Here is a 21,234-nt window from a genome sequence, read left to right as displayed (position 1 = left end):
ATTTTGCCTTCCCATGAACCCCTATTTATAGTAGTAAAATGAGATATTCATGGAATCTTCCAGAATATATTATTTCCTTTTATTGTGTTCACACTAGAGGATTTAATCTAGGCCCTTGGATCTCAACAAGTGAATCCTACTTTTTCTCTCATCCATCAGATCAATATCTATGGGATATTATTCTCTATTTAAATAAAGAATATTTTATTTAGTGAGATAATAAAGGAGAATATATTATTTTCCTTTAAATATATTCTCATATATTCTCCTAAATACTTTCCTTTAAATAAGGAGAGAATAAAAGACAATATCTTATATTATTCTCTCTCCTTTATTTGAACAACTAAAGAAAAAATATTGGTAAATACCAATTTGAAATTGGGAAAATAACACATTTATACCCTGTGTTTTAGTGAAATGTCGAGTTTAACCCTCGGTTTTCAAAAATGTCGAGTTCATACCCTCTATTTAACTAAAATGACGAAATTTTACCCTCTGTTTAACTAAATTGACGAAATTATACCCTGAAATGAATAACAGCGTACAAATCTCTCTTTAATTGATATTAACTCTTATATAAGAAAAATCAAATCAAATCTAAATCAGTGCTCTAACTTCCAAATTCTCAATTTTGAAATAAAAATATCCTTAAATTGAAATTAAATAATAAAACTCATACCTCCTCAGAAATGACTTCATTCCGTGTTCGAATTGTAACTCTAAATCCTGGATTCTCTGTTCGAATATGCGATTTTGATGACTATCAACTATCGATGTTTACCTCTTTGCATCTTTCTGTGTTCTTCACGATTAAGAGATTGTTGTTTATTTTTTTAGTTTTTAAGTAAATTACATATATGGCGCGAATGAATAAAGATAATTGGTCTTTATATATAAATATTATAGTCAACGTCAATGAAAAGTCAATAAAAAGAATATCTGTGACACTCTTGTCTATTTCATGGTATAATTTCGTCATTTTAGTTAAACAGAGGGTATAATTTCGTCATTTGAGTTAAACAGAGGGTATGAACTCGACATTTTTGAAAACCGAGGGTTAAACTCGACATTTCACTAAAACACAGGGTATAAATGTGTTATTTTCCCTTTGAAATTTTAGAACTTGATGGCACACGGCCAAGGTGATTAGCGCAACTCCCTAGTGCCAAAACCCTAATTCGACTTTTCCATGTGTGCATGGCCCAATTGCTTAAAACCCAATTAATCATTTATTTACTTGGTCCAACAATAAACAAATAATTAATAATTGTTTATTTACTTGATCAAACAATAAATAAACAATTCTACCATAAATATTTATTTAATTCTGCGAATACCCGTTTTCCAGAATTAATGCTGTCAATCATAATTACAGCAAGTGAGATTAATAATGATAAACATTATTATACGAAAGTTCTTATCCGCCTTTATCAGAGCCGAATCGGGGACTATGGACCTAGTAATAGAAGCTTAACAAATCCGATGAAAAAGACGAAATAGTCCTTTCCCTTTTTCATCGATTCGTCTAATCTTGGTCAAATACTCCACTTTGTAAGCCAAGACTGAACTCTCATTTATACTAGAATTATATTTACTCATCGTGACGAGTGTCCACTGATATAGTCAGTTCGTGATCAAGATCCTCCAGGTTCAACCAATATCGAGAGAAGTCAATTTATTCCGTTATACTTCCCTTGATACATATCAGCCCTAAGCATTGTTGCTTCCCTAGCGAAAGATTCTTTCGAACGTTACTTACTTCGAAAGTGCGCGCAATCTATCGGTTCTGGAATCAACCCTTAGGTGAGAGAACATTAACCTTCTTTCAGGAAGGCTGGATTTCGTATCTGTAAATCATTTCCCACTCGAATTATGCTCTGAGAAGACTCCCAAGACATAAGCTGTGATTAGCATGAATAGCCTTTTAGCGAATGAGTCAAAGAGCTCAGTAACATAACCCAGTGTCCATGATCACTTCAGGATTTAGATCAAGTCTCACTATGACCATCATAGTGGCCTCGGTTAGTATGTCGTAACGGTCCTTAAACGACACATCTACACCAAGACATGTCCAAGTCGTACACTTACCACAAGTGTAGAATGCTCCCACATAGTGATCAGCATTCACCTATGTGTTCCACATATATGACTTTAGATATAGTTTTCCAGGCGTATATCAGTCATCGACCATGTTTTAGCACACCGCCAGAACTCAAGTGCCCAGCACGTGACTCAGTTAGATACAGAGGGCTATGGAATAATGAATGTTTAATAAATCTCATTAAATGAGAAATAACGCTTTCAATCCAAATAGATAATAAATGTCAAATTTTATTTTATTAATAATTTCAACGAGAATTTACATAAGTATCTTCTCGTGGGCAAGAATTCCTAACAATCACGGGTTGGAGAGAGAGAGAGAGAGAGAGAGAGAGAGAGAGAATTACTATTATTAATAACAATATTCAAAATTAAAAAAAAAATGCCGATTATAATGTATAATATTTGAATTTTAAAATTAAGTTGTGATTCTAATATTCAGTTAACAAGATGGAAAAACTGGAAATTAAGAAAAGTACCATATGATGCCGCGTTATGTCATGTCAATATTTTGGCTATTTACTTAAAATTTATCGAATGTTGGTTACTTATTCTCAAAGTTTAGGTGGCTTAATTACCTACTATTTTTATAATATAGTCCGTCACAGAAAATTATTTAAAATAAGTCTCGATCTAACATCTCTTTTACAAACTTTGTCCTCAAATTGACAGTTCCCAGCTAGTATTGTCTCTAATTTAGCCCTTTCTTGCTTCTTTGCTGGGTTTGTTTGTTTGTTTTTTTGTTTTTTTTTTTTCAATTCCAATAACACGCAACCACTTCAAAAACAATTCATCAACAAGCTTATCATCCAAAGCTTTCAATACTTCATCAACAAGCTTATCATCCAAAGCTTTCAATACTTCATCAACAACCTAGTTTTTTTTTTTTTTTTTTTTTTTTTTTTTTTTTCAAATCTTTATTAAGATGAGCATCAGCCATTACAGACTATACATCAATTGCCATCTTCCTTTTCGCTTTAGATATGCAACGACGAAAGCTATAAAAATGCTAAGAAATCATATCTTAATCCTGGTGGTGGTTGTGAATGTCCTTTCTTTGAAGATAATATTAGTGGAGAGAAGTTAAAAAACATATCAACCTTTCTTTCTGAACCCAAAAGACACTTGCATAACCTTTGTAATGTTCACCGCTGAATTTATTTATTTTTTCTTCTTCCTCTGTATTTGTCTGCACATCATTCTATAACTTTGGTCTCAATTAGAGTGATTACGTGATTTCCATTTGCGAGAAATTTCGAGGTCCCTTTGCACCCAATAGAACAATTTAGAAAGCCAACTGTTCTTACAGAGCTTGATGACAGGAAAACAAACAGTCTTAAGAAATTCATGGGTAACAAAAATCAGTAAGATCAAATGCTTAAATTGTTGTCAACCATTTACAACCATGTTCTCCAAAAGTGGAAATCGTAAACAATATAAAAAGCTGATGCATTAGGAGTTGTAATCAGGTACAATTAATTCCTTTCAGAATATGTTACTCCGACTTGAAAAATTATAATCCTTAACATGTGCTAAATAAGTAAAAATACAAGTTCATAACCATGGCCTATGGCAAGGTTATTTTACAAGTGCTTCATTTGAGCCTCATCACATGAATCTTCTTCAAAATGTTCCGTGTTATATAATCAGGAACCACACCATCACAGATCATATCCTTGAGAAGCTTGAGAGCAACATCTATTTGTCCCGTCTTTATGTAGCCTTCGACCAGAGTGTGGTATGAAATGATATTCGGCAGAAATGGCATTTTATCAAACACCTCCTTGGCCTTCTCCATCTCACCTTGTAGGCAATACCCATTTATTAATGTGCTGTAAGTAATCAAATCTGGCTTCGAACCATTCTGAATCATTGCTTCAAACAATTGTTGAGCCTTATCCATCTTCCCATCTCTAGCAAAGCCATCGATAAGAATACTTACAGTCACAATGTCTGGGATGATCTTTCGTGTCGCCATCTTGTCAAACAACCTCATGGCTCCTTCCATATTATTCGAACGACTCAACCCACATAACAAAGAGTTGTATGTGATAATGTTTGGAGGGATATCTCTTTGAATCATCGACTCGAACACAGCCAGAGCATCTTTTATCCTTCCAACCTTGGACAAAGCATCGACTAAAATAGAGTATGTAATTACATCCGGGGATACACCTCGATCCTTCATTTTGTCGAACAGCTCTTTGGCTTCTTTCCATAAGCCCGACTTGCACAACCCGTAGATCAAAGAATTGTATGTGTTGACATTGGGCTTGAGACCCATTTTTGTCATTACTTCAAGATTATCCAGCGCTTCTTTGGCTCTTCCATTTCTGGCAAGGGCATCCAACATGGTATTGAAAGTGATGATGTTGGGAAGGATTCCAGAATCGACCATCTTCTCGATGAACAGACTTGCTTCTTCCACTCGGCCAGCTTTACATCTTGACAATGCATTAATTATAGAAGTGAATGTGACAACATCAGGCTTCATACCTTGAGTTGGCATCGTCTTAAACAGTGATATCGCTTCATCGATTTTCTCACTTTTGCAAAGCGAATCAATGACAATATTGTAGGTATGAACATTCCGAGAAACTCCATCATTATCCATGTCAGCTAGAAGTTTCTGGACTTCTTCCCAACGGCCAGATTTGCATAATCCATTAATCAGCGAGTTATAGCTAACAACATCGGGCTTAAGACCGTGGCTGGTCAGGTCCCGAAACAAGCTCAGTGCCGCCTCAGTTCGTCTTTCTTTGATGAGCCCGTCAATGATCGCATTAAAGCTGTATAGATCCAGTTTGATCCCTTCAAATTTGACGATTCGCTTAAGAAGGCCGATTGCCTGTTGGGTCTTTCCGGCCTTACAAAACCCATTGATGATGGTCCCATATGTTGCCTCGTCGCACAACTCTTTTTGTTGCTTGACCATGTTCTCGAACAAATCCATCGCCTCAATCAATGAGCCTTCTTTACAGAGACCGTCGAGAAGAGTATTCATGGTGAACGAATTAGGAACAAGCCCACTTTTAATGGCGATCGAGATCACTGCAAAACCTGACTTCGCACTGTTTGACCGCCATAAACACTTAGCAACGATGTTGAGAGTACAAATACTAGGTTCGAAATCGGACCAACGAAACCTAACGAGGTATGAGTACATAGAGACCACAGTGGAGAACTGGTTCTTCTTCGACATTGAATCAATCAATTGATTGAAACTCCGAACAGAGGGCATGGGTTTCATATCAGAGAAGGTATCGAAGAGTCGCAGAGCTTCGCCTATAGATAAGTCTCGAGATTTGCACCGAGTTTGGACCAATTTCTCAAATTCAGCTGCACTACTAGCAGAAGCATAGCTACAAGAACGAAAATGAGCCAAACTAGAGAAGATTGAACAATTACCAGAGGATCTTCTGCTCAGCATTTGGAAATTCATCTTCTTAGAACGGATTTCTTCTTCTTTCTTTCTTTTGATTTCGCATCCGCAGGTCCTCGACAAACCGCCCTATTTTCTTTCCTACTTTGTTTTGTTTTCTAGTTCAGTTCATTCTTGTTATATTTTCTTTAGTTTAAACTTTATTTTTTGTAACGAAGTCATAGAATACCAACTCCACATTTTATACGGAAATTACAAATTTGGATATGTTTAGTATTTTTCAATTTATCATAATGATAATAATTGTTTCATTTACCCTTACTAGGTAAAATAATATCATTTTAGCTCAATATGATAAAGAACAAACTGTTTAAAATAACATTATGGTTACCTTAATTAAAACTATAGTTTAAATATACAATATTTAAAAATACAATCCTAATTACCCGTCGTATCTTATTTATATATTGTAAAATAAATTGAAAGTTTTCTTAAATAATATATTAAATTGTCATTTTTCTTAAATAAAATTGACATGCGGAGTGAGATGTATTTTCCGGAACTCTATTGAATTTGTTTTTTTTGACCTATATTACTTTTCTCGTCTGACTATTTTGGAAGGCTTGAAGAAAGCTCGTTTTGAATGTGATGATCCAATCGGATTGCGAGGTGGTGGTGACCAAGACGATTCCAAAAATCGATGTTGGCCTTGTTATTTCAGATATACTTGTTGTTTTGGTCTCCTCTTGTTTTTGTGAAGTGGTGTTTATGTTCAAAACTTGAAATATATTAACTTGTTTAAAAAAAGAGATTATTCCTATTCTATGACTTCTACAATGATTTTGAACAAAAATCAAATAAGTCCAATTTAATCTTAAAATATGACTACATGAAATGAGCTATTACATTTATATCCTTCCTATATAGTTTCTTTTTATTAGATAATTATTAAGAAAATGAAAACCTTTATTTTAATTTTATTAACTGAATGAAAATTTGAAACCAAGTAAACCCAAATCCTAAAATTTTATTTTCTTCTTCTTTGTCCAAATCCAAAATCCAAAATCTCCCTCTCTCTCCAGTTCGTCAGCAAAAAAAACCCGACTCCACTTCATCTTCTTCACCGCGCCTCTCACCCGACTCCACTTCATCTTCTTCATCGCTATCTCTATCTCCATTTCGCTCTCTCTCTCTCTCTCACCGCGTCTCTCACCCAGACCGAGACCCACCGCGCCTCTCTCTCTCTCTCTCTCTCTCTCTCTCTCTCTCTCTCTCTCTCGTTCGTCTCCATTTCTTCAGCAAAAACCACCCAAAATGACGAACACCCAGACCCTAATGACGAACACCCAGACCAAAACCCTAAAACGAGAACCATTTTGACCCAAACCCAAATACCGGACCCAAACTCAAACCCTAAGAAGAAATCTCCCGCCAAGAAACCCAAACCGTCGCCAGAGAAATCGCCCCAGGTGGTGCGTAGAAGTCCTCGCGTGTCCCATTCCAACGCCGATGGGTCAAATCCGAGCGTGGCGAAGAAGAATCCGCGCGTTGCAAAGAAGAAGAGGAAGACTACCATCTCAAAGTCGCCAAAGTCTCCGGCCAAGCGACCAAAGATAGATACCAATGTGGTATCCGAAGCCGAAGATGATTCCTTTGACGATTTCATCATAAAAAAAATCATCGGCTAAGCCCAGAATCACAAAGTCATTCGATAAAAAACAAAAGGTTGGTGATTATTTTTTAAGTTGATTATAATGTTGATGGTGATTATAGTTCTATGTTGTTGAAGAAAAACCATGATTTTGTTGTTGAAAAATCCGTTGATGTTGATTATATAAATTTGCTTCTTTTTGAGATGTTAATTATGTGAGATGTTACTAAAAACATGTGTTTATACAATGTTGTTGTTTCCCAATTTTGATAACATGTGTTTTGTTATGCGAGTATCGTTGACAGTAGCTGGTTTATTGACATTGATGTCAATAAACCGACAGGTTTGACATTGTTGCTTCAACGTTATCATGTTCTAAGTTATTTTTTTGTCATTTAGGGATAGAGCATAGTCTTGGACCATGACCAAATTGCCGGGGTTACGTTCAACTTTTTGGGCGGTATTCAAAAGTTCAATGAGGTCATCAAGAAATCAATGTCCGAGGAAGATGACCATATATTCAGGCAGTCTTGTTTTGGGCATTTCCTTGACGTCCACGAGATAGCCATTTCTTCAGTGATAGTCAACCATATTATCTCGCAGGCTGGACAATACAAGGACTCATCTTCTGACACTTTGTTTTTTGAAATTGGCGGTGAACCTCGGTCATTCAGTAAGGAGAATTTTACGGAGATCACCGGCTTGCGGTTTGTTGACGACTACACTAAATGTTCTTATTCGGAAGTTGTTAAGGATGGCCTCTATGAAACTGCCTTCCACAAGGGTGCCTTAAATAAGAGGGACGTCGTGCAATCCTTGGTCTCCCAGAGCGAAGAATGGCAGACTGAGAAGAAGGCGAAGTTTAAAATACTTTATTTTTGTTGAACGTGCTCATCCTCGGTATAGAACACACACTCCTGCACCGAAGTCGCGATTATATGTTCTTTTCACCACCGGTCCGAAGAAAATGTCCTCTCCCTATCCACTCTCGGATCCAACGGTGCCGCCTTCCGTAGATGATGTTGATGTGATGAAAAAGTGGTTGGAAGTTGGTCTAAAACTAAGATACAAGAAGACAAATGTCAAGATTAAATACAATGACTTTGAAGAGTCGTTGTCTCCATCTTGGGACTTCCGGGACGCATACATTAGCTCGAAGACATGGTTTTACACCTTGTGGACGGCAGACAAATGGCTAACCGATGAGGTACCATAAATTCATTTATTGGGATTCTTGTCAATAATTCATGTCAATACGTCAACTGATTTATTTCTATTCATATCAATAAACACATACGATTTATTGACATAAATGTCAATAAAAACTTGTGGTTTATTGACATATATGTCAATAAAAACTTGTGATAGCTAGTATCATTCTCTTCTTAGGTCTACCTGCCGGACGACTGTTGAAGTGAGGATGAAGTAATTTGATTTGTTTAACTTCAACAGGAATGTCCCATGCTTTAGCACTGCCATGGGGTGGATGACACCTAAATAACACATTTTCCAGTACTCGGTGGTATAATAGGCAGAACAAAAGTCCATAGGTGGAAGGTTACGAATATGGCATGCCGCAATCGCATGAGCGCATACAAAACTATCTGTTTGAAATTCTAAACATGAGCATGTTTTATGCTGCAAATTCACAGCCCATCTCTCTCCATCTTTATCTAAAACCTCAAACTCAAAAACTATTGAAGGTCTCACCTACAATGAACAAGTATTCACAGTGAATTCTGGAATAATAATGTGATATTAATGTCAATAAACATTGGAACTTATTGGTATAATGTCAATAAAAAGTCACAGTGAGTTCTTGAAAAATAATTAATTCTTGTTCTATTTTTTATTCATATTAATGTCAATAAACATTAGAACTTATTGGTATTTTTTTTTTTGAGGAAGAACTTATTGGTATTAATTTATTGGTATTAATGTCAATAAAAAATCACATTGAGTTTTTGAAAAATTATTGATTCCTGTTCTTTTTTTTATTCATATTAATGTCAATAAACATTGGAACTTATTGATATTAATGTCAATAAAAAGTCACAGTGAGTTATTGAAAAATAATTTTGAGAAAGAGCATATTACATTAGTATAGAACTTACCAGCATTAAATTAGAAAGAGCATGAGAGTCATCCATTCGCTTTTGAAATTTTAGAGTAAGCACCTTCGTTGAAGCCGTTGCTAATTCTCTTCGGTCATAGAACAACTTTTGCATTCTCTCTCTTAACCAATCAATTAACTTTGAAATTGGAAAATCTCTAGCTTTGGAGTCAATTGCATTCATAGACTCGGCATTGTTTGAGGTCATGATTGAGTACCTTGTATTGGTAATGTAGCAACGAGCCCATTTTTCATGTCCCACTTCATTCGCAAGGTATTGTCGAATTTCAATATTTTCCCGGTCGATCATGCCCATATACTTTTCAAATTCCATACGATTATATGCCTTTGCTGCACCATAAAATTTCCAGTTGAAACTCTTGGTGAGACCCTTGAAATTGTTCTTCACGTTGCCAAGAAGATGATGCGCAATACACATGTGCCGAATTTGGAAAAACCTTTGCCACATCATTACATATTCCATTGTTCCTGTCAGATACAATGACTTGACGTTGCCTCTCCCTTATCGCTGCCTTTAACGTGCTCAAAAAATTCAACCATGACTCATTCGATTCAGAGTCTCCAACACCGAAGGCGAGGGAAAAACATTGTTCATTTGCATCCATCGCTACCGCTGTAAACAAAGTTCCACGATGATAGTTCTTCAAGAACGTAGCGTCGATAATGATGATAGGCCGACAAAACTTCCATCCTCTTATGAAGGGACTAAGAGACATAACACGATTTTTTTTTATAAATTTGTGTTCATGGTCAACAGTAAGTTTCAGAACAGACCCTGGATTTTTTGTCTCAATCATATACTTTAAGGTGGGCAGAAATGCGTACGACTCAGTGTCAGTTCCGTATAACAACACAAGGGCCTTTTCTTTTGCTCTCCAAGCCTTCTTATACGTCATACGAACTCCATAATCTGTCTCCATGTAACCAACGATTTCTTTCGGTTTACAATTCATTTGACGAGGATCCACAAACTTGTGTTTCACAACATCTCCTGTGAATAGTGCCGTGGCTTTTGGATTCTTTCTAGACTCTACGGAACATGTATGCTCAGAATCAAACCTATATTAAGAATAAATGAATGTCATTTAATAGATCACTAATCTTAGTAAAGCGCGATTGTTAATAAATCACAGTATTTATTGACATTAAAGTCAATAAAACTGAGGTTGTTATTGACATTATATTCAATAAATCACAGTATTTATTGATATTAAAGTCAATAAATCATAGTGTTTATTGATATTAAAGTCAATAAATCACAGTGTTTGTCGAATTTAATGCCAATAAATACTGTGATTTTAGGTTCTTGAATATAACTAAATCATGATGTAAATAAGAGAGGTTGAGAGAAACACATACCTCCTGATCTGAAAAACCTCGGTCTCCCTTAATCTAACCGCACGAATTGCCCACTCATAATTTTCACACGGGCAAATGACGTGGAGATACTTCTTACAAGAACTCTTTGTCGTGAATGCAAAGTGTTTACTTATCGCATACAAGGTCAAATGCTTCTTCAAGGCGTGTTTGGTAGCGTATAGAGCTTCTAGCTTGACTCTGATAGGCGAGTTCAAATCCATCACTTCATTCTCCCCAATGTGCTCACAGCCAATCCTGGACGGTTTGGTATGGGGCTGTGGAGGTCGTTGTGTCGAGGGAGTGGGTTGAGAGTGTCCTTGTGTAGAGGAATGGGGTTATGGAGGTGATTTATGTGGTGGAGTTGGTTGTGACGGTCTCTGTGGCATGGAAGGGGGCTGTGATGCCAACGCTCACGGCTGTTCAAATATGTATTCTTCCAATCCATGTGTGGACGGAGATGGAAACTCTTCAAATCTAGACTCCCCCTTCATTGGACGTTATTCTAGGCGAGACGAGGACGGCTAATTTGCTGCCTCATCGGGCGTTAGCTTAACTATATCAATAACTGTTAGGAATTCTTGCCCACGAGAAGATACTTATGTAAATTCTCGTTGAAATTATTAATAAAATAAAGTTTGACATTTATTATCTATTTGAATTGAAAGCGTTATTTCTTATTTAATGAGATTTATTAAACATTCATTATTCCATAGCCTCCGTATTTAACTAAGTCACGTGTTGGGCACCTGAGTTCGGGCGGTGTGCTAAAACATGGTCGATGACTGATATACGCCTAGAAAACTATATCTTAAGTCATATATGTGGAACACATGGGTGAAGGCTGATCACTATGTGGGAGCATTCTACACTTGTGGTAAGTGTACGACCCGGACAGGTCTTGGTGTAGATGTGTCGTTTAAGGACCGTTACGACACACTAACCGAGGCCACTATGATGGTCACAGTGAGACTTGATCTAAATCCTGAAGTGATCGTGGACACTGGGTTATGTTACTGAGCTCTTTGACTCATTCGCTAAAAAGCTATTCATGTTAATCACAGCTTATGTCTTGGGAGTTTTCTCAGAGCATGATTCGAGTAGGAAGTGATTTACAGATACGGAATCCAGCCTTCCTGAAAGAAGGTTAATGTTCACTCACCTAAGGGTTGATTCCAGAACCGATAGATTGCTAGCACTTTCGAAGTAAGTAACGTTCGAAAGAATCTTTCGCTGGGGAAGCAACAATGCTTAGGGCTGATATGTATCAAGAGAAGTAAAACGGAAAAATTGACTTCTCTTGACACGGGTTGAACCTGGAGGATCTTGATCACGAACTGACAATATCAGTGGACACTCGTCACGATGAGTAAATATAATTCTAGTATAAAGGAGAGTTCAGTCTTGGCTTACAAGGTGGAGTATTTGATCAAGATTAAACGAATCGATGGAAAAAGAGAAAGGACTATTTCGTCTTTTTCATCGGATTTGTTAAGCTTCTATTACTAGGTCCATAGTCCCCGATTCGGCTCTGATAAAGGCGGATAAGAACTTTCGTATAATAATGTTTATCATTATTAATCTCACTTGCTGTAATTGTGATTGACAGCATTAATTCTGGAAAACGGGTATTCGCAGAATTAAATAAATATTTATGGTAGAATTGTTTATTCATTGTTTGATCAAGTAAATAAACAATTATTAATTATTTGTTTATTGTTGGACCAAGTAAATAAATAATTAATTGGGTTTTAAGCAATTGAGCCTTGCACAAAATATGAAAATCGGATTTGGGAATTTTTGGCACTAGGGTTTGCGCAAATTCCCCCTTGGCCGTGTGCCTAAAATTCGAATTTTATAATATTGGTATTTACCAATATTTTCTCTTTAGTTGTTTAAATAAAGGAGAGTGAAAAATATAAGATATTGTCCTATATTTTCTCATTATTTAAAGGAAAGTATTTAGGGGAATATTTAGGAGAATAATATATTCTCCTTTATTATCTCACTAAATAAATTATTCTCTATTTAAATAAAAGAATAATATCCCATAGATATTGATCTGATGGATGAGAGAAAAAGTAGGATTCACTGGTTGAGATCCAACGGCTTAGATTTAATCCACTAGTGTGAACACAATAAAAGGAAATAAAATATTCTGGAAGATTCCATGAATATCTCATTTTTACTACTATAAACAGGGGGTTCATGAGAAGGCAAAAAATAAGCAATTATTTTAAGCAATTTTTGAGAGAAATTTCGTGCAACTTAGCCCTCCCTTGGCCGTGCACTTCTGCTTCTCTTCCCCTCGGAAATTCGTTTCCATTCTTAGTAAAATAAGAGAGAGATCTCGAAACACCTAGTTTTGTGATCTAGTGAGATAAAGACTGTGCTCACTCATCTTTCTTATTCGTCTCGGAGATTACGTTTCGGAAGACTAAGGTGTCATCACATCGAGTCCTTGAAGTAGAGTCCCTTATTTGATCGTGTGGAGGCTTGTACGTTCAAGACGAAGACGGATTGTGAAAGCTTTCAGTTCGTGAACTGAAAATCAATAAGTACTTGTTTACTCTTGTTTCGGTTGCTTGACTTATATGCTCTCTTATAATTTTTAATTAACGTAAATCTAGATCTTGTCATATAATCATTGAATTAATTAGCTCATGATTAGCGTAATTAATTACTTTTCCGCATTTATATGGTTATATGGGGGAATCATCCCCGACAAGTGGTATCAGAGCTAGTTGATTTACTTAATTAATTGATTCGTTCATGTGATTAAATTTAATATGGTTTGAATGAATTTATATTTTGATATGAAGTTCATGCAATTCAATATATGATTATGTGAATTGTGATTTGTGGTTGATCGTAGAATTTTTTATTCTCGCTTTTCTAGATTTTTTGTACACCCGAAATTCAAAGGGTATAGGATTTTTTGTAAATCTATTATTATTATTATTATTGTTGTAATCCGACGAGCGACGTTCTTGATCACGACGATCCGCGAGAGATGAGACGGACACACAACGAAGAAGCATGACGGACGAAGAAAGCCTCAACGACTACCCCACAAGAAAACTTGTCACAAAATTTTGTGACAAGTCTCGGCCGTCCTCTTCGTGCCGGGCCGCGCCCTCGTGGCAGCGGCGGTCCGGTGCAGCCTCAAGTCTAAACTTGACCTAGGTCAAGATTAGAGGATTCGTCCGGGCCTCAGCCCGGAAACCCTAGTGGGCCCACGGGCCCACTCATTAAAAAAAAAAAATTTACCGAAAAAAAAATTAAGTTTTTTAAATGTTTTATTTAATTACTTGTATGGGCTAAGCCCTAATGATTTTTATTTAAAACATTACAAAATAAATGATTATGATATCGATTTATTTTAAATGAGACATTGGAACAGGCCCTTACTTAATTAATTTTTTCGATAAAAAACTTAGAAAAATTAAATAATTTGATATTGATTTATTTTTCTAAAGGACATAAGAATGGGCCTAATTGAATCCATGGGTCAATATGATTGGGCTCATCTTGATTTATTTTTAAAGAGTCAATTAGGATACGATCAACACAAATCAAACCATGCTTGCTATGCTTGTTTATTTAATTGCTTTGCCATGCTTGTATGCTATAACTTAGATCGTGTATCGTATGTTTATGGTTGTCATGGGCTTTCATTCATTAAAATTGTCTAATTGGATTAGGATAGTTAATTAATGAATGAGTTGAACGGATCGGAGAGCTTTGTCACCAAGCCGATAAGAGGCTAAGCTGAGAGGTACTTAAGAAGACCTAGTGTCTCACCTTCTCTACTGGGAGCTTTTCCGTGAAGGAATACTATTAGGATAATCAAGATTAGAATGTCACAATTTCCTAATGACTAAGCTATATCGAAACTTATTATTTTTAAGGGTAGCTTAGAATCACTCGAGCTTTTAATATGATTTAGTAAACACGAGTGTATCACCTAGATTAAAGTTAATGCTAGGAAATTAAAATACTAAAAGTATATTGAGTCTTAGGCCTCCAACATTGACACAACACCGTGAGGATGAAAGATCCCCTCGTGACTGGCGGTTTTCTAAACATGGTGGTCAATTCCATTCGGAAGGGCTTTTCTGATTCCAATACCAAGGTTGTGTCTCTGACGATAGGTGGGAGGGTTGATCCCTGTGTGTACTAGTTACGCTAGTGCGTATGGGCTAGATTTCTTTCACTGAAATGTTGGGTCGACTCATGCATGAACCAACCGGTGGTTGCTCATGTGGCCAACGATTCCTATTAAAATGGTAGTTAGTGAGCATAGTTATGAAGGTACATGTACTGTGATTGTTCACTAATCTGAGATGGTTCTCATTTTCACTAGGTGCACTCCGTTACGTCACCAGAGTGAAACGGACTGTGACTATTAGTCGAATTACAGTTGATGTCAACAGTTGACGTCAACTATTGACGTCAACAGTTGAAGTCAACTGTTGACATTATACATCAACAATATATGTCAATCGAATCACACCCATCCTCGAGTATTGATGGCATAAGGGGATTCGATGGCATAAGGGTATTGAACAAAGCTAGCGAAGTTCACTTCGGACGACATCATAATTCCGAAAGATCTTTTCTCATGATACCGACTAGGTTCAACCAAAGTACAACCTTGCTTGAATAATAAATAAATTTCCGCTATCACTGTACAAATCAAGAAGAAATCCAAAGTTAGTAATTGTTGACATCAGATTACTACTTTGTTTTGTTTTCTAGTTCAGTTCATTCTTTTTTATATTTTCTTTAGTTTAAACTTTAATTTTTGTAACAAAGTCATAGAATATCAACTCCACATTTTGTACGGAAATTACAAATTTGGATATGTTTAGTATTTTTCAATTTATCATAATGATAAAAATGGTTTCATTTACCCTTACAGGTAAAATAATATTATTTTAGCTCAATATGATAAAGAACAAACTGTTTAAAATAACATTATGGTTACTTTAACTAAAACTATAGTTTAAATATACAATATTTAAAAATACAGTCCTAATTACCCGTCATAACTTATTTATATATTGTAAATTAAATTGAAAGTTTTCTTAAATAATATATTAAATCGACATTTTTCTTAAATAAAATTGACATGCTGAGTGAGATGTATTTTTTGGAACTCTATTGTTGTTCTTGAAATTCTGATGAGTCACAAGGACAAGATGTCGCACACAATGTATTGACAATGTGTCCGACAACTTGCTTGCACACAGATAATGGATAAACAACAAACAGTGCGATAAAGAAATACACACGATATGGTTACCCCGTTCGGTGTAATACACCTACGTCTGGGGGCACTCTGCCAGTGGAAAGGATTTCACTATCTTGTAGTCAATAGTACACGCAAGGTTTATATAGATTACAATCACCAAATCAATAAAACCTAGAGACTATTACCACCAGTGAATACCTAGCCAGGGACTCCCTCTGGATTTGAGCTCCGTCTCAATTCCACCCTTCGAGCCACCGCCTGTGCTCGGATGACTTTCAGTCTTCAACCGTTCGTGAGCCTTCAATCACGAGATCACAAAACCCAACTCTCACAGACACTCAATCTTTGTGGAATAGTGTTTGAGAGAATACACCGCGATTAACAAAACACAAAGCCTCCCAGTCCGCCGGTCTTGCACCTCTAAGAGCTCTAAGTGTTTTATCAAAAGCGTCGAGGCTGCTAAGGGGGAATGCATGGCTTTTATAGCAGCTGTACAGGCCTGGAAGTGTATCTAGGGTTTCCTTACCCAGCCTCATACGAATATCTCATAATAAAGCCACCTGCGAGGCAATATCTCATAATGAAGTCACCAGCGAGGCAATCTGTCAATACTGGAAACTTGCCTGAAATCATGTTAGCACACAGGAGGAAAGATGTCTCACCAGAAGTAGAAGCATGACGACCGACATCTTTCCAAACAACTTGCACTAAAAAATAAAGCCAACAAAATAACGTAACAATAGTTCTTTTGACCTATATTACTTTTCTCGTCTGGCTATTTCGGAAGGCCGGAAGAAAGCTCGTTTTGAAGGTGATGATTCAATCGGATTGCGAGATGGTGGTGACCAAGACGATTCCAAAAATCGATGTTGGCCTTGTTAATTTAGATATACTTGTTGTTTTTGCCTCCTCGTGTTTCTGTGAAGTGGAGTTTATGTTCATAACTTGTAATATATTAACTTGTTAAAAAAAAAAGCTCTCAGTCTTGACTTTGATGTAACTTGAGTTAAAAGATGAGGCTTTGATGGAAATGCCTGATTAATTTTAGGGGTCTATGAACCCACTGTTTCTCTAAGAAAAAAATTGCAACTTTGGTGTGTAAAGATTTCAATATGACCAATATTAATCTCTAATCCTTCGCCTCATACTCCTATTTCTATTTTTACTTAAAAAAAAATAAAAATATAACTCTTATTTTGAATCGGCCGTGGTCGTGGAGTACTCACAAACTACGGTCTCCTCGACTATCATCTTTGAAGGCTACAAGAAGCGGCTCAACATTTCGTTCTCCGACTCCAACTCTGGCTTAGGTGGACATGGCCTCCGATCCCTAAGCCGGTCCCATATCGAGTCGTTCCTGGAGATCGACTAATACGTCCTCTCGAAGTCAAGCCTCTTCGTCTTCCGCCGCAATATAGTGATCAAAACTTGCTTCTCGCCTCTATCCCACCGATCGTCTGCCTCGTCGCCGTCTCTGCCGTCGCATACTCATGCTATAAAAAAAAGGAGAGCGCAAGGAGTTGTTATCCCGATTTGACTTTGATATCACGGGTTGGAGAGAGAGAGAGAGAGAGAGAGAGAGAGAGAGAGAGAGAGAGAGAGAGAGAGAGAGAGAGAGAATTACTATTATTAATAACAATATTCAAAATTCAAACAAAAATGCCGATTATAATGTATAATTTTCGAATTTTAAAATAAACTTGTGATTCTAATATTCAATTAACAAGATGGAAAAACTGGAAATCAAGAAAAGTACCATATGATGCCGCGTCATGTTATGTCAACATTTTGGCTATTTACTTAAAATTTATCGAATGTTGGTTACTTATTCTCAAAGTTTAGGTGGCTTAATTACATACTATTTTTATTATATAGTCCGTCACAGAAAATTATTTAAAATAAGTCTCGATCTAACATCTCTTTTACAAACTTTGTCCTCAAATTGACAGTTCCCAGTTAGTATTGTCTCTAATTTAGCCCTTTCTTGCTTCTTTGCTGGGGTTTTTTTTTTTTTTTTTTTTCAATTCCAGTAACACGCAACCACTTCAAAAACAATTCATCAACAAGCTTATCATCCAAAGCTTTCAATACTTCATCAACAATCTAGTTTTTTTTTTTTCCAAATCTTTATTAAGATGAGCATCAGCCATTACAGACTATACATCAATTGCCATCTTCCTTTTCGCTATAGATATGCAACGACTAAAGCTATAAAAATGCTAAGAAATCATATCTTAAGCCTGGTGGTGGTTGTGAATGTCCTTTCTTTGAAGATAATATTAGTGGAGAGAAGTTAAAAAAACATATCAACCTTTCTTTCTGAACCCAAAAGACACTTGCATAACCTTTGTAATGTTCACCGCTGAATTTATTTATGTTTTCTTCTTCGTCTGTATTTGTCTGCACATCATTCTATAACTTTGGTCTCAATTAGAGTAATTACGTGATTTCCATTTGCAAGAAATTTCGAGGTCCCTTTGCACCCCATAGAACAATTTAGAAAGCCAACTGTTCTTACAGAGCTTGATGACAGGAAAACAAACAGTCTTAAGAAATTCATGGGTAACAAAAATCAGTAAGATCAAATGCTTAAATTGTTATCAACCATTTACAACCATGTTCTCCAAAAGTGGAAATCGTAAACAATATAAAAAGCAGATGCATTAGGAGTTGTAATCAGGTACAATTAATTCCTTCCAGAATATGTTACTCCGACTTGAAAAATTATAATCCTTAACATGTGCTAAATAAGTAAAAATACAAGTTCATAACCACGGCCTATGGCAAGGTTATTTTACAAGTGCTTAATTTAAGCCTTATCACATGAATCTTCTTCAAAGAAGTCTTTGCTACATAATTTGGGACAATACCAGCACAAATCATATCCTTGAGAAGCTTGAGAGCAACATCTATTTGTCCCGTCTTTATGTAGCATTCGACCAGAGTGTGGTATGAAACGATATTCGGCAGAAATGGCATTTTATCAAACACCTCCTTGGCCTTCTCCATCTCACCTTGTAGGCAATACCCATTTATTAATGTGCTGTAAGTAATCAAATCTGGCTTCGAACCATTCTGAATCATTGCTTCAAACAATTGTTGAGCCTTATCCATCTTCCCAATTCTAGCAAAGCCGTTGATAAGAATATTTACAGTCACGATATCTGGGACGATCTTTCGTGTCGCCATCTTGTCAAACAACCTCTTGGCTCCTTCCATATTATTAGAACGACACAGCCCACATAGCAAAGAGTTGTATATGATAATGTTTGGAGGGATATCTCTTTGAATCATCGAATCGAACACAGCCAGAGCATCTTTTATCCTTCCAACCTTGGACAAAGCATCGACTAAAATAGAGTATGTTACTACATCCGGGGATACACCTCGATCCTTCATTTTGTCAAACAGCTCTTTCGCTTCTCTCCATAAGCCCGACTTGCACAAACCGTATATCAAAGAACTGTATGTGTAGATATTGGGCTTGAGACCCCTCTTAGTCATTATTTCAAAATTATCCAGTGCCTCTTTGCCTCTTCCGTTTCTGCAAAGAGCATCCAACATTGTAGTGAAAGTAACAATATTGGGGAGGATTCCAGAATCGACCATCTTCTCGATGAACAGACTTGCTTCTTCAACTCTGCCAGCCTTACACAATGCATCAATTAGAGAAGTGAATGTGACAACATCAGGCTTCATACCTTGTGCTGGCATCGTCTTAAACAGTGCTATCGCTTCATCGATTTTCTCACTTTTGCAAAGCGAATCAATGACAATACTGTAGGTATGAACATCCCGAGAAACTCCATCATTATCCATGTCAGCTAGAAGTTTCTGTACTTCTTCCAAGCGGCCAGATTTGCATAATCCATTAATCAATGAGTTATAGCTAACAACATTAGGCTTAAGACCGCGGCTGGTCAGGTCCCGAAACAAGCTCAGTGCCGCCTCAGTTCGTCTTTCTTTACAAAGGCCGTCGATGAGTGCACTAAAACAGTACAAATTCAGTTTGATCCCTTCAACTTTAAGGATTCGCTTAAGAAGACCGATTGCCTTTTGGGTCTCTCCGGCCTTACAAAACCCATTGATGATGGTCCCATATGTTGCCTCATCGCACAACTCTTTCTGTTGCTTGACCATCTTCTCGAACAAATCCATCGCCTCAGCCATAGAACCTTCCTTACAAAGCCCGTCGAGAAGAGTATTCATGGTGAACGAATCCGGACCAATCCCGCTTTTAATGGCGACCGAGATCACTGCAAAACCTGACTTCGCACTGTTTGACCGCCCCAAACACTTTGCAACGATGGTGAGAGTACAAACATCGGGTTGGAAATCGGACCCACGAAACTTGACGAGGTGTGAGTACATAGAGACCACAGTGGAGAACTGGTTCATCTTCGACATTGAATCAATCAATTGATTGAAACTCCGAACAGAGGGCATGGGTCTCATATCAGACATGTCATTGAAGAGACGCAGAGCTTCGCCTATAGACAAGTCTCGAGATTTGCACCGGGTGTGGACCAATTTCTCAAATTCAGCTGTATTACTAGCAGAAGCATAGCTACAAGATCGGAAATTAGCAAAACTAGAGAAGATTGAACAATTACCAGAGGATCTTCTGCTCAGCATTTGGAAATTCATCTTCTTAGAACGGATTTCTTCTTCTTTCTTTCTTTTCGATTTCGCATCCGCAAGTCCTCGACAAACCGCCCTATTTTCTTTCCTACTTTGTTTTGTTTTGTTTTCTAGTTCAGTTCATAATTACTCGTTATATTTTCTTTAGTTTAAAGTTTAAACTTTAATTTTTAACGAAGTCATAGAATATCAACTCAGATTCTGGACGGAAATTACAAATTTGGTTATGTTAAGTGTTTTTCAATTTATGATAATGGTAATAATTGTTTCATTTACCCTTACTAAATAAAATATTATCATTTTAGCTCAATATGATAAAGAACAAACTGTTTAAAATAACATTATGGTTACCTTAATTAAAACTATAGTTTTAAATATACAGTATTAAAAAATAGTATATTATTTTTTATTTTTTTGACAACATGTATATATTTCTTTACTTTTTTCCTTTAGAATTGTCAATATTAATTTTAAATAGTATTCCCTACAAAGAATAAAAGAATTAAAAAAAAAATACACGAAGTAGTCATTTGAAACGTTGAGATTTCAAAATAACTAACGATTTTAAGAATCTTTAAAAAAATAGCCAATTTTAATATATATAGTTGTTTTTACAAAGTTTTTTTAACTCTCCCTCTCGAGCTGTCACGTTTTAAAGCTATGTATATACATATTATAAATATAGTATATATGCTATTTATTACAAATAAAGA

At 36.4% G+C, this 21,234-nt stretch overlaps 3 protein-coding genes across 3 annotated transcripts; all 3 read right to left on the bottom strand.

Annotated features, from left to right (window-relative positions):
• Positions 1 to 3,362: 3,362 nt before the first annotated feature.
• On the bottom strand, positions 3,363 to 5,140 carry LOC149394137 (uncharacterized). The gene has a single exon (XM_089618369.1). The coding sequence runs from the start codon at positions 5,102 to 5,104 to the stop codon at positions 3,695 to 3,697; it is 1,410 nt and encodes a 469-aa protein (XP_089474495.1). The 5' UTR covers positions 5,105 to 5,140; the 3' UTR covers positions 3,363 to 3,694.
• A 3,367-nt stretch (positions 5,141 to 8,507) lies between these two features.
• Positions 8,508 to 10,847, bottom strand: LOC149394136 (uncharacterized). The gene is made up of 5 exons (XM_089618267.1): positions 10,627 to 10,847; positions 10,042 to 10,326; positions 9,465 to 9,704; positions 9,248 to 9,368; positions 8,508 to 8,843 (listed from the first exon to the last, which is right to left on the bottom strand). Exons 1-5 carry the CDS (start codon positions 10,845 to 10,847, stop codon positions 8,508 to 8,510), a joined length of 1,203 nt encoding a protein of 400 aa, XP_089474393.1.
• Positions 10,848 to 18,582: 7,735 nt separating this feature from the next.
• On the bottom strand, positions 18,583 to 20,329 carry LOC149394135 (uncharacterized). The gene has a single exon (XM_089617573.1). It carries the CDS (start codon positions 20,324 to 20,326, stop codon positions 18,659 to 18,661), a length of 1,668 nt encoding a protein of 555 aa, XP_089473699.1. The 5' UTR covers positions 20,327 to 20,329; the 3' UTR covers positions 18,583 to 18,658.
• Positions 20,330 to 21,234: the final 905 nt, after the last annotated feature.

The sequence above is a fragment of the Urtica dioica genome, chromosome 6, assembly GCF_054948205.1.
Source record: "Urtica dioica subsp. dioica isolate 48M chromosome 6, U.dioica_male_clone48M_v1_H2, whole genome shotgun sequence".
In the NCBI taxonomy this organism is placed as follows: Eukaryota; Viridiplantae; Streptophyta; class Magnoliopsida; order Rosales; family Urticaceae; genus Urtica; species Urtica dioica.
Note: the sequence above shows the minus strand (reverse complement) of the source record. Positions and strands in the feature narration are given on the sequence as shown.